The sequence below is a fragment of the Carassius auratus genome, chromosome 4 (genome assembly GCF_003368295.1).
Source record: "Carassius auratus strain Wakin chromosome 4, ASM336829v1, whole genome shotgun sequence".
In the NCBI taxonomy this organism is placed as follows: Eukaryota; Metazoa; Chordata; class Actinopteri; order Cypriniformes; family Cyprinidae; genus Carassius; species Carassius auratus.
The window spans coordinates 10,878,296-10,892,882 of record NC_039246.1 but is presented as its reverse complement, the minus strand read 5'-3'; the positions used below and the strand labels follow the sequence as shown (position 1 = coordinate 10,892,882).

Below are 14,587 nucleotides of genomic sequence, written 5' to 3'. Positions count from 1 at the left end.
GTGGTCTTTGGCTGCTTTAAGTAGCATCAGGAAAGTGACAAGATATGAGACTTAAAATAAATTATAACTATGAGAAGTATAATCCATTCTAAAAGCTGATGCAACATGTTCATTGTGTTATAAATCATCATACTCTTAAAAGCTATAACCACGAATAAGTAAATATTATAATATATTAAAACTGTTCTTATGAATATTCATGAGATGATACAAGATATAAGATTTTTAATAATGCCTTATGAATTCATTATAATGCCTAAATGTATTATAAATACAGGCTTCATAGAAAGTGTTACCGGGAACTTTAATGTAGAGACTGTATGATTTTGGAGTTCACCAGGTGAAAAGTAGATGAGAACGTACTGCTGGTCATGTTGGCCATAGCTGAGTCCAGATCTCCTCCCATGGGTTTGACCGGTGAGGTGGCCCCTGCTGCCTGTGGAGCCATAGCTGGCATGAGCACATCACCCAATCCATCAAAAGCTTTAAGAGGGAATGAAGAGTTAGAGGAACATAGTGAGCTTGATTTTGAGTAACAGTGTAAAAAAATGGAGCTTAACTGAACACTAACAACCGTTATACATTGCATATCTCTATGGCAAGAAAAATCTAAAAAATGAGAGCAGTAAGAAAGAGAGCTGAGTGCTATCATCAACTACAGCCACACAAAGCCATTAAACATTAATTTCAACATAATACTATCATCATTTAAAGTATAAAACTTGTTTCACACAGCACGGATAACCAGAACATAATACTACTAAAAGATCTTTTTTCATGAAACAAAGGGTGAGTAATTTACTTCACTAGTGCATTTTCAACATATTTTCTGCTAAATTTAGGACACTAAGTTCAGCAAAAATAGTCTGCAGTGCTTACATGTGCAGTGTGAATCCTATAACCTTTTAATATAGGCACTGAAATGAATACGTGCTACTGCTTATGCATATGCTGTGAAACAAGTTTAAAGGCAACAATATTCAGATAATGTACTTTTCTACTATTAGTTTCTACATGTTGTTGCACAGAATGTCACTCTAGATATCTTTGTAAAGCATTCAAACGTCCATTCATCCATCTACCCATCTTATTATATTCATAGCTTGGCTAGCAGTCTTTCAGTTGAATTCACTATAGCCCTATTCTGCAGTGCAGCAATGTACTGTGGGATTGCAGCTGGTGTAGGAGCATCAGAACTCACCAGTAGCACAGGAGGAAGCAAGCAATGACCCAAGAGCCAGATGAAGGGAAAGAGAGGGGAAAATTAAGGTAAAAAAATGATAGAGAGGAATTTGAAACATTGGAAGGAGAAATGGAAGAAGAACATGATCAGCATGAAGAAGCGGAAGAAACAGACCAGATGAGCACAAAAGAGTGAGAGTGAATGAGAGAAAAGAGAACAGAATTAAGCAGCAAGGCATTGGGAGACTTTCTCAGTCCATGTAGAGCAGAGATGAATGAGAGAAACAGATGGAAACAAAACTGATCTCATCTCAACACATCAATACCACCACAGAACCATACAGACCATAGACTGTATCAAAACATGGACGTAGTGTCCGTGAAACACCCATAGGTTTCCAAAGAGCGTTTTTGAAGCCAAAAGTGGGCGGAGGCGGCCGTCGCAATCTTGGTAACATGTCACCGCACAACGTATGATAGAAAATGGGCAAAAAGGCAGAAGCTGTCACTCAAGTGGCCACGCCCTTAATTATGCAGAACTTTCAGGCTTAATGTAATTTAAACGGATGAGCTATAAAAAAAAATTCACCCCCCCGCCCCCATGTTTTATTTTCTATGGACTATCATGGACTATGATGATTGTAACGATGACTGTTTTGAACACCAGACAAAAATTTGGCTCTTTGTACACTCTCAAAAAAAAGGTACCAAAGCTTTCAAAAGGTACTAACATGTTACTTTGATGTACCCAATTAGTGGTAAGTATGGTAAAAAAGGATGTACTTTTTGTTCTGAGAGTGCAATGAAAATGACATGACGAAAAAAGGAAAGAAGTCACGAATGCTGCAGGGGATGTACCTGACATCAGATCTCCTCCAGCAGCTGCTGTGGCTGGTTTGGCCTCTCCAGCGCCTGCAGATTCTGATCCATCCACGCAGCATGAGGGTAAAAAAGTTTAAAGTGAGCCAAAGCCATTACTCTGAGAAATAACCCCAGAGAGAGAAAAAGAGAGAGAGTGTTATCAAACATAAATAAAAGTCAGAAATGGAAACAAACTCAAACAAGAGCACACACAAACACCTAATTAATGTCTTTTGACTGGTCAGTTCAGAAACCTCCTGGTCCATCAACCATCAGCTTTTAACAGAATCCACAGCAAGCATCTGGTCAAGACATACAAATCAAACCCCCAGCATGCACACTGGGAAGTTACCAACCCCCAAACAGGTCCAGATTTGCTCCGCTGTCTGGCCAGCTCATGGGGGCCGATAGAGCAGCGGCAGGAGGACGAAAACACATCTGGAGCACAGGAACGGGTTTAGATGACACCTAAAGTCCTGCTTGTTTAACATCCATTATTTGAAGAGTAACTACGCAACTATGTAAAGCAACACCCATAAATGCATTAGTTTTAGGTAAAAACCAGAGTCTGTTTACTTCTAGATGAAGACAGGTTTGTGAGAAAAAGCGAAAATAGAAGGGTTTATAAGTGGGGATAATATAATTAATGGGTCTTGGAGATGTTTCAAAAGAAACATAGAGGGAAAGATTTGGAATAATTAAGAGGTCAGTGAAGGCCTAAGAGACTAAGAGGAATCAGTTTGTCGGTTAGACAATTCCTTTAGGCTTCCCAGGGAGAGAAGCATATTTGGCTCACCTTGCGCAGTCAAGGACAGAATAGACAAAAAAAACTAAACAAAGCCCAAGTGAGGCAGGGTATGAGTGGATGGAGCATGTACCTGCTGAAAACAGGTCTAGACTGGGGTTTGGGTCTGTTTTGGAAACAGATGAGTCTGGCATGGGATCAAAAAAGCCTAAAAACAAGACAACATTTATAGACATAAACATAAATAATATTAATACACAACACAAACCAAACAAATGAAAATATAGAATACCAAAAAACCAAATAAACCAAACTTGAAGATACCTTATAAAAGTTCCAGTACCATGGCTAACCACATGCAAATGTGAATTTATGCTTACACTGGAACAAGTATCTTCTTTAAAGTGCAAACGCTTTATTCAGAACGTTTTAACTCTTCCCTTTTAAGGTACCCAAAAAGGAAAACTCGTCATCATTAACAGCCTCATGTTATTCCTGCATGCATTTCTTTCTCCTGCAGAACATAAAAAGTAAGATATTCTGAAAAATGCTGATAAGCAAACAGCTCCGGATCCCACTGACTTCCATTTTTTCTGCATATCACGGAAGTCAATGGGTACTGAAACTTTGGTTGCCAACACTTTTCAGAGCAGCGTCTTTTACATTTCACAGAGTCATACAAGGAAAGTCCTACAAGTTTGAGGATGGGTAGTAAATCATGACATAATTGTCAATGGGTGGACCTTCCCATAAAAGCACTTGCTGAAAAATAACAGGAAAGGAAAAGATCCAGATTTTAATAAAGGGTCTTGCCAAATCTCTGGCCTAAGGAGGTTTACCAGCAAACAGGTCTATCGTCGGGGCTGGGGAAGCAGCGGGGGCTACAGTGCTGGTGGTTGTGGAGACAGACGCCTGGACAGTGTTGGGTGCCACTGAGCTAAAGAGAGAGTTACTGTCATCTACTGGCTGCATGGAGAACAGGTCCAACTGATGGGAGTTATCAGCAGAACCAGCCGCTGGAGTGAAGGGATCTACCGGGAGAAGAGGATGAGCATTTAAAAACATCTTCCAGGCTCTGAAAGACTTATATTAAGTTGTCCTAAGGATGACATTTCAGAGAAGAAAGAATGAAAAAGAAAGTGGAAGTTGGAGAGGGTTTTGTTGCACATTTAACAAGTCGACATCTGCTTGTGGCTCCTGAAGAACAGAACTTCAGTGTTCAAAGACTATCACCCTAGCAACACAGATAACAATCTCCATGGCAACACCGATGCCAATCCAGAAAAACTCAACACTGACCAGAGGAGGCTTCATTAGGATTAGAGCCAGCATAAGAGGCTCTGTGAGGTCCTTCAGACCGGTAAAGGAAACATTCAGAAGCAAGCACATGCACTCTCTCACCCGTTATGTGCTGACATTCTCACATAGACATATATGCAAGTTAACCGTTGTCACCCACCGGTTGGTGCATTGCTGTCGGCAGCAGGAGTGGGCGTGGTTGCTGCGGCCCCACCTTCTGCAGCAGCAGTGGTTTCAGCCGCAGGGGCCGCAAACACATCTGAAGTAGCGTGCATCATAGCCAAAGGGTTGGTGTATAACATCCAAAGAAAAGGAGGAAAGGGAGAAGTAGAAATAGTAGATAGTGTAGAGAAAGAGAAACAATAGATTCATTTCATGCAGAGTTTGAATAAAAAGATGTTTTGCATTTAAACTATTTAAAACTAAAGCTGTATCCCAATTCATGGGCTACATCCTTCAAAGGCTGCATGCCAAGACTGAATGTGCCATAGCAGTGTGGCGAAGACTGTCTCACTTCGTAGGCTTCTATAAATGTGGTCTTGGAAAACCGCCCTTCTTTTTTCTCAGGCAATGATGGATCCACAGACTATTCCAAGATTCTTTTTTGTGCTGTGGATGACAGGATTATTTATTTAAAGAGAGCTACACTTAAATAAGCATTGAGTTTCAACTTGCTCGATTATATAATGTCACAAATGTAACAATTTAAAGTGGTTAAAATGTGGACCTTACCAAAATGCGATTTTAAAGACAGTTTACGCTTTTATTATGTACATAAACGGACCAAGGTAAACATATTGGTGGTCCCTCTTAGAATGCAGCCCCTGAATTAGTACACAGCTTATGTCTTGCACACTTTTACTAATAATAGTTATAATGATATATGAAACACAAACCCATTTTACTCTAGGAACATAAAATAAAATGGGTCAAGTTTCAATTTGACTTTAAACCTATTTGTAGTTGCTCAATTTAAAACTAAGAATAATCCAATGATACAAATTCATTCAGTGTATGTTAAATGTACAATGAATGTCAAATGTAAACTGTAGAAATGTAGCATGGAAAATAAAAAGTAGAAAGGGAGATGAGCAGCTCTAGATTTCTACTATGGACACAAATGAAGGAGCAGTGGTGACCACAGACTTCACAAATGAAGCACAAATTGTTATTCCGATTTAATCTTAGATTTTCTTCCTCTGTTTCAGAATGTGGCACAGCCTTTTCCCCCAGAAAATTCTTCGTAAGGAAGAAACCTCACTACTGACCTCCGAGGAGATCCGCTGAGCCGGAGGAAGCCCCGGCAGCGGAAGGAGGGGTAGCCAAAGAAACGGCTGCCTCAGCGGCTGTGGTGGTAGGCGTGGCTGAGGAGCTGGAGTCTACTGCAGGGGTTGGGTCAGGAAGGAGAGTCTCTGTTGTAAGGGAGCCTATTTCTGCATAGCCACGCCCCCAGCGGACCAATATAACCACAATGTAAATCAACAGATAACCAGGAAAGGAACCAAAAAAGAGGGTAAAAGCAAAGGAGAGAGAGAAAGAGATTCTACTGAGCAAAGACTGAGGGATTGACACATAGATGTTAAATGGGCTTTAGGAGACTAGGTTTGTCATACTCTAATATCAATTCTCCAGATTAACTATAAAAAATGTTTAAAATGTTTAATAAAGTGAATGAGACATTTAACACATCAAATTAGATGAAAACGCTTATTTAACATAAAATGAAAGGGCAACAGCACTTACCTGAGCCCAGCAGATCTGATGTGACAGAAGCCCATGACCGAGAAAGAAAAATATATTTCAAACCAGGTCATAAAGAGTTTGTAATAAGGAATATAAAACGGATGCTTTAATCAATGAAGTTTCTGAGTTAAAGGTCTGCTACTGAGGTCAGTTTTTCACATTACTTTGGGTTTGATTTTGTAATGGATCAATTTGAAATTAAAATAGATCGAATATACTTTTATAAAACTGTAAATAATTTACTGGTGCATATTATTGCAAATGTAATCATAATTTTTACCTAATTGTAATGCAGTTTTCTTTATGGCTGATGTCATTGAGACTACTTTTATTATTTAATCAGACAGATAAATCTAGTACTTTTTTTTCCTGCTGGATGACCCACTTCACTTTAAAATATGTCACATTATGGAAGTGAAATAGGTTGTGAATGCTGTTTCATGTTCATAAGATAAATTATTTTTATAAATATTTTATGGTTTCATTTTAAAGTAACCCACTTTGAGCATGCTGGCACATTTACTCCAACATCTTTGAGTCAGACCAAACCAGGCCAGGCAAAGCCATTTTTTTAATTAGAGTTTTTGGGTTGAGTTGGGTTTGGCCTCGAAATTCACAGATTTGAGCCAATGCTATTTTAGTATTATTTATATATTACTCTAGTTTTTATTCATATTTTAAATGTGTTTTTTATTTACATTTGTTTTTACTTAATTACAATTGTATTTATTTGTATTTTTTTGTCATTTTTATTAATTTTTGTTTGTTAAAAATATTTCTAAATATTTTTAATTTATTTTTCTTAGCAGTTTGGTTTCATTTCAGTTTTGGTTGTCAGTTAGTAATTTTAATATGTCCATTTTTTTATTTACATTTAGTTTACGTTTTCTGAATGTTTATTTTTATTTTTTAAGCTTAATTAACTAAAATGTTTATTAGTTCTATCTTTAGATAACAATAACAATGCTGGTTCGAGCTGCAAAGTGTGTAAGTGATTGGATTGTACCTCCCCAAGACATGGGGGCAGCTGATGCTCCTGTAGAAGGTCCAGAGGAAGACAACGGGTCCAGATCCAGCAGAGAACTATGGTGAGACAGACAAACACTTATGAAAGCTGCACATTCAGATATTATCTGTTGTTCTTATTAGTATTTAATGAGACAGGAAGTGAAGTCACTCACTCAGTAGCAGTTTCAGCAGCAGCAGGCGTGGCCTCAGCACGCGGCGGCTCCAAAGTGGGGACGGCAGCGGCTGATTTGGCGGGAGTGGAGGCTGGAGACACGTTATTGGTGGGTGAGCCCTAAAACATAACACAGAGCAACATATTGAGCACATGTGTGTGATATCTATAAAAAATAAAACCATAAAAATTACCACTTACTTTTGTGGGTGACCTGAAGAACACAAGCAGAGACAATGAGATAGAAGTTAACAGATGATTTCATTTAAAATCAATATGACGGATGAAAATGTTTGAGACTTAAAACATACTCACCCTTCCCTGAACAAACCATTGTGGGAGGAGGAAAAGAACATAAATTAGGATTAATATTTATAGGCTTAATATTTATTATTCAAAGAGACTTACAGTATAATAACTGCAGAGACAAGCCATGGTAATGTGCCTTTCTCAAGTTTCACTATCAAATGTATCATGCAACATTTGATTTGCAAGTGCAGAGTTACTTCCCCTCTGACATTTACAGTGATTTAGAATGAGTTCAGGGATCTCGTACCCTTTCTTGCCCTCTAGACTGTTCATATGTGCCTCGAGAGACTCCAGAATACTGGTGGGAGCCTGAGGACAGCAGAATAAAACACACACACACACACACACACACACACACACATACAAACACACACACACACGCATGTGATGAGAAAAGGAAAGCAGTGTAAAGACAGTACAAAAATCATGGCATCAGGGCATTTTTGATTATGATATCTCCACAACAAATTCAAACAATAAAACACCACATCAAAACCTGGTGAAAATCTTTACCCAAACCACACAGCACCGCAAAATCAGCTCATAGCACAAACTGTGGGACAGAACTGGACTTCAGTGAATTGCTTTTCTCAGCTTCTGAACAAAAGGCTAATTATGATGTGACCTCTCAGTCTTAGAGAAAAAAAGTCACTTGCATGACATCACTTCATACAAAACAGTTTCTTAATGTTGCAAAATTCTTTGATTTCATCTATAAAGCAGCTCCACAGAAGAGTTCTTATCATTGCTTTAAAACTTCCAGTAACATCATATGTTAAAAACTAGTGTTTAGTGACTAGCCCAGTCAGGAGGGGCTTCTATACAAGCAGGTAAAAGCAATACACTGAGATGCATATTGCATCCCATATCAGTCGCCATGGTTACCGGCTCTTCATTGCGGCAGTCTTTAAAGGGACAGTCTTCACTGTCTGAATCTGCCAGGTCTGCAACTACGCGGGGGTGCAAGCACTGAGGATCCCCACGGGGAGGCGTTGGGATAATGACTCTTGGTTAGGCTGGATTTACTTAATTATTTTAAAAGGTTGTTAGACTCTTCCCATGCTATAATGTTTTAGAAGCCATTGACATCAAGAAATAAATACTTGATCTGATTCTGATATTAATTAAGAGCTAGTGACATACCAACATGAATGAACAAATTGTTTCAAATTTGTTTCAAGTGGCGGACTTACATAAGAGATGTCAGGGATGTCATTCTTATCCACTCCTACTTGCTGCAACAGAAACACAATAAAAATACAGTGAACTGACATTCTATACAAATATTTGACTTGAAAACATCTCTGCTTCTGGCCTTACCTCAGCAATTTTCATGAACTCTGCAATTTTGGTCACCCGAGTGAGAAATTTCTTATAAATGTCCAGAGAATCCTTGCACTCAGACTTCTTCATTTTGAAATATTTCTCTGTATAATTAAAAATAGACCCATTTTCAAGGGACAAAATGGATGTTTAAAATATTAAAAAATATTAAAATGTATTGATGTGATGTAGTTGAGATCAAAAATAAGTTATCACATACCTAATAAATTGATGATGCCGTCATTGTAGGAGGCGAAGAGTTTTATCAGATCCTTAAAGAGAAGCAGGAATGCTCCATTTATGATACCATTATTCAAGTCTTTAGGATGAACCTGAGAAAAAAGATGGGGGAAGGACAGAGTACAAGACAAAAGGAGTATTTATAACATTAATGTCAACAGTAAAATAGAGTTGGATCTTCTGTTCCTGACCAAATAATGATAAAGCACATTGAAATAAATACAACCAGAGAAAGAACAAATGGTGGTGAAACCACAATCATTAATCCTAAACCTAGAATGCTCAATCTCAGACGTAGTGGGAGATGTTACTCACGTCAAACTCCAGCAGTGTGTCCACTTGAGTCTGAAGGGCAGGCATAGCCTTCAAAAGCTTGTCAGGAGCCATAGTCCTCATCACTCCTTCAGCTCTACACACACACACACACACACACACACACACACACACTACTTAAGACTGATGGCTTAGTTAGTTAGTTAGTTTGTGAATACTGAGGAACCATCCTTTCATTTTCTCTAACTTAAAGATGACATTTCCTTTGTGTTCTGTAAGTGTAACAGCTCTGGGAGTAAATTCTGAAGCGTTTCTAACCTTCAGGCAAAAAAACAAACAAAAAAAAAACACCATGCTATTTAAAATGCACTCAGACATATTATTTAATTACTTGGAGTAACTACTGTATAAATGTTGCCAATGTATCTTTCTATTCTGAGAATCCATCGACCTACCCTTTCTTAACTCGAGTGAAGTCGAAGGCCATCGCACGGTAAGCATACGCCTTCTCATTTAAGTACCGTGCATATCGTCTGATGAATGTAGACATGTCATAGCCTTGTAGACAGAAAAGGAAAAACAGCACTAAGCAGCCTTCGAATGAAACCATTTACTTGTATAGATATGCTAAACGTCTTAATAATTAAAGGAACAGTTCACCCAATTTTTTTTTTTTAACTCACCCTCAGGATATCCAAGATGTAGATGAGTTTGTTTCTTCATCAGGACAGATTTGTAGAAATTTAGCATTACTTCACTTGCTCACCAATAAATCTCTAGTGAACGGGTGCCATTAGAATAAGAGTACAAACAGCTGATAAAAAACATCACAATAATCCACAAGTAATCCACACCACTCCAGATTGTAGTTAAAAATATCTTGATAGATTTGTTTCTTACAAACACATAGCTTTGAGTTGAATGTGGGCTTGAGTCCGGATTTCCAGTGGATTATTATTATGTTTTATTAGCTGTTTGGACTTTCATTCTGATAACACCCATTCACTGCAGAGGATCAATTGGTGATCCAGTGATGCAATGTTAAGATTCTCCATATCTGTTCCCATGAAGAAACAAACTCAAATAAATTTTGGACGGCCTGAAGATGAGTAAATACATTTTCATCAAATTTAAATTTTTGGGTGAACTATTTTACATCAAATTTAATTGAATTTTTTTGTCTTCATTTAAATCACACACAAATGTACAGAAACTCACCATGGGAGCCTGTTTTGTCAATAAAGTTGCTGAGATTGAACAGGGAAGTCCTTGAGGCCAAATACTGGATGAATCTCTGCAGGGATTTAAAAAAGACACAGCATTTTAGTATTCAGTATCTGTGAGATCTAATATTAACAGTTTGACTTAAAGGAGAAGTTTAATCATCAAATAGCACCTCACCTCATTGCCGTAGATGCAGATGTGGTGGGTCGTGGTTAGAGCTTTGAACACAACCACCCAGCTGGCATTAGTGGCTCTTTCGAATAGTGTGTCAGCCATCTGGGGGATGTTCACGTTTGTCTCATTGGTGGTTGAGATCAGATCTGCACATGCACGCACACACACACACACACAAAACACATTTACCACTACAGCACTATGCACCGAAATGTAGATGAAGGGCTTTGAGAGCTTTATGATTATTGAACCAGCAGAACGATTCTCAAGGGGAAAATTCATATCCGCAATTGCATTATGGAAGAAAGAAACAGCCAGAGATGATAAACAACAATATTTTTCTTGCACATAACAACATACTGCATGCAGTGGAATGCATGAGGGAAAAAAGGAAATACATTTTTGATAAATATTTACTTTTTAAACACAATATAAGGAAATCAAATGTGTGTCATGAAAATCTAGTTTTCCAGATTCTGTAGAAATTTAACATTTAGAAACACACTAAATATGAAGTGTGAAGGTAATCACACTTGACAGGTCTATATAAAGCTCCTTCCAGAAATCAACTACACACAAGATACAACTGTAAGATTTACTTTGTTTCTGACACAATATCAGTTTCCAATCAAATGGGACCAAAGAAACAGAACCGAAAAATGAATAAAACATGAAAACATCTCCAGGCTGCATTTTACAAATTTTACATTTTAATACTTTTTTTAAGCATAAAGCAAAGAAGTCATTATTCTCAATGGTGATTATCATCAGATTTCTCAATACTGTAAATTATTTTTAAAACTGAAATCAGCATTGGGAAATTTGGTGGAAAATGTGTTTAATTGTCATGAAAACAATGCAAAAAAATCTCAATAGTCTAAAAACAGGATTTATTTTCTGTATTCAAAATATTATAATTTTTTTCTTTATTTTAATTTGGAGTGCAGCATGGAGTGCAAATATGGCTGCTTCAGAACACACTGCAGTGGAGTTAAGAAGCCAAGAATAGTTCAGATTAAAACACAAACCGAAAGGTGTGTCAACACTAGTGCAATACGTTGCAATATAATCTCATAATATATTGAAGTATGGCACAGCAGTCCCTGTACATATATCAGTCATAAAAAAATGTGAGCAGGTGCTGTTCACTGGGATTATGGAATGCTCAAGACGCCGTGCTTCATGTGACCGGATTACAGGCAGTGTAAATACAGACACATTGCAAACACACACACACACACACACACACAGACATCTGCTAGGCCACATTAATGTGAGCACATGACTAAACGGCTACTTGGGTCTCATTTCTACTGTATATGATCCAGTCATGCAACAAAATACTTAACAATCCAGCCAAATATAATACAGAAAATTAATCTAAACAGACAATATTGCACTAACATTTAAATCAACTCTAAGAAGCACATTTTACTGTTAATAATTCATATTTACAACAACACTGACAGAAAAGCCTAACAACCTGCAAAAATTAAAATGTAAAATGCCCATCAATTAACATTTTGTGAAATGAAAATCTGCATATTTGTGAGAAACAAATCCATCATTAAGGCATTTTAACTCCAAACCGTCACTTCTGGACAAATTATGAAAACAACAATTCCTCCAGTGAAAAAGTCCATCCCCTTTTTGCCTCTCACATCAAAACAGTTTTTGACTGTTTTCATTTGTAAACTTTATCTGCTTACTTCTCTCCTGATTCATACAATTCAACCTGTTCACTGAAGACAGCAATATTATGGATAGAGGAATTTTATTTTAGCCAAAAGCAATGGTATGAGGTCAAAATGCCTTAATGGTGGATTTATTTCTTACAAACATGCAGATTTTTACTTCATAAGGATGTTAATTGGTATACTGGAGTGGTGTGGATTATTATGAAGTTTTTATCAGCTGTTTGGACATTCACTGCAGAGGATCCCTTAGTGAGCAAGTGATATAATGCTAAATTTCTCCAAATCTGTTCTGATAAACTCATCTACATCTTGGGTGTTGCCTCGTGAATCAACATCCAATGAAGACCCTCTTGTGCAAACTGATAGCATGTCATCATGATGTCACTCACTCCTCCCCCTTCCCCAATAATCTACTTCATTTTCCATGACAACCTCACTAACAAGCCTTCCAATTTAACAAAAAAATAAATAAAAAATAAAAAAATTTGACTGAAGTAGTAAGACAAAAACTCATCAAACACATTTCCTTGTCATAAACACCTGACACTCCTAAAGTAAAATTAGTTTGTTTCTGTGCAATGAACAATGCATCTTTCCACAGGTGCTAAACTGTGCCAAGACTGAATAGATTTCAGAAGAGCCTAAAGTGGGCTGTGATATCAGGAAACATCTTAAGCATCTTGTATGATTCCCTGATGAACGGATTGCTAAAATTCACACACACAAGGCTTTTGATTCCTCTGCTTGCATACAAGTGTGTCCTCACCTTTGGCTTCGTAAATAATACATGCATGCTTTGGCTAATCGATTTATAATTCAGAAGCCCTTCTCCTGCAGGACACAGATCTCGAGGCAGACATGAAGATGCTTTGTAGCCTCTCTGTCCTGTCTAAATGCAGTTGATTTCCTTCTGTCTTCTCAGCTTGAGACAAACCACCCACATAAAGACACTTCGTGGTGTGTTCTATGCTGTCAATTTGCCTTCAATCAACTTTTTACACAAAGCTAATTATATAAAATGCACCCTAAAAAGGCAGGCTTTCCATTTACAGAATGTCAACTGGTAGCAAACAACATCACTGAGTGCAAACCATGCATAATGCAGAGAGCAATTTTAATTGCACGGTAAACACAGTTTCACATTGAGCTGTGGTGCTGAACTGGACAGCGCCAGGTCTTAGGAACGAGGGTGCATGCACAATGTCTGACTTACAATCCAGGTGCTTCTTCTTGGGCGCCATCACCTCGTGCGTGGTGGCTTTGCAAACGGCACGAGCCACTTCGGATCCTGTGAGCTGATACTGCGCCGCGGCGATGCGATCCGTCAGAGTCTGTCCCGACATTTTCTCCCGGTAGCGTCGACAACCACCTCAAGAATCAACTTAAGGGTGAAGGACCGCCGAAATGCATATGATATTCGCCGACAAAAAAAAAAGAGACTCTCTAGCTCTCTAGAAACTGACAATGTCAATTCCTCGTTTCTGTTTCCAACCGGAGCGAATGAATTTGAGTATTTAAAAGCACAAAATATATATTCTCAATTGAATCCTTTAAAAAAAAAAAACTCCCTCGTAGGCGTCTAGCATGGGTTGGTTTCAGCACCCTGGATAATGCCTATATTACGTAACGCACTACGATGAGCTGATTCCTGGCTCTCGCGGGAAATAAATAATTAAATTAATACGTTAAACCGTCACCTTTGATTATCAAATGTATTTAAAAAAACATCTAACCGACACTAACAGAGCGTTTTGCGATTAACTGGTTCTTTTTTAAACGTAATTAATTAAATAAACACCTAAAAACGAGTTCTAGAAACGCTCCGTTGATGAAACCTCTAACGTTACTATAAAGCTATTCAGGATTCCGGAGCCTCGGTAACATTCGTTCGCAGCCTTCGCGTCCGGTCGGATGATGATGATGATGATGATGACGTGTCTCTTTCCAGCCGTCACAAGGGCGGGAGTTTGAAGACAAGTATGTTTTCACGTTTCAGTGTTATAACGTGTAGATCTTGGCTATTTTATTTGCTTATTTTTCTGGTAATGCACGTTACGTTCCTTCCTTGTCGGTGGACCTGGTCAGGTGACGCATACCGTCCTTTTAAAGGGAAGCGGCGCTGTCACGCTCAAGGTTCTGTGCGCGTTCACGGTTCACCTGTCTGCAGAGGTAGATTTTCTGTCACGAGCTTTCAGTGATATTGCGTGAATATACAATAGTCAGATGATCATGTAATGTGATTGTGAACAAGTCTTCATGATCTTTAAGTTCGTCTCAGAATTACATTTACATTACATTTTTAAACGTTTGCTGCTTTTTTATGTGCTCTGTGAATAG

General features: G+C 38.1%; 1 protein-coding gene across 1 annotated transcript; it reads right to left on the bottom strand.

Moving 5' to 3' along the window:
- Window positions 1-304: 304 nt before the first annotated feature.
- LOC113068711 (clathrin coat assembly protein AP180-like) lies at window positions 305-13,677 on the bottom strand. Its single transcript, XM_026241546.1, has 18 exons — window positions 13,464-13,677; window positions 10,557-10,699; window positions 10,374-10,449; window positions 9,611-9,713; window positions 9,198-9,291; window positions 8,863-8,974; window positions 8,640-8,746; window positions 8,513-8,554; window positions 7,567-7,628; window positions 7,326-7,331; window positions 7,212-7,224; window positions 7,012-7,130; window positions 6,837-6,913; window positions 5,831-5,845; window positions 5,356-5,520; window positions 4,248-4,346; window positions 2,041-2,103; window positions 305-483 (listed from the first exon to the last, which is right to left on the bottom strand). The coding sequence occupies exons 1-18, from the start codon at window positions 13,591-13,593 to the stop codon at window positions 305-307; spliced, it is 1,605 nt and encodes a 534-aa protein (XP_026097331.1). The 5' UTR covers window positions 13,594-13,677.
- Window positions 13,678-14,587: the final 910 nt, after the last annotated feature.

What these genes read in the sequence shown, in the direction of transcription:
- LOC113068711 (XM_026241546.1), bottom strand. Translation starts at nt 13,593, where the DNA reads ATGTCGGGACAGACTCTGACGGATCGCATCGCCGCGGCGCAGTATCAG. An exon ending in CTCAGCGGATCTCCTCGGAG is followed by an intron (nt 4,347 to 5,355) that starts GTCAGTAGTGAG and finishes ACGCTACTTCAG; the next exon opens with ATGTGTTTGCGGCCCCTGCG. An exon ending in TGGAGGAGATCTGATGTCAG is followed by an intron (nt 484 to 2,040) that starts GTACATCCCCTG and finishes TCCCTCTTAAAG; the next exon opens with CTTTTGATGGATTGGGTGAT.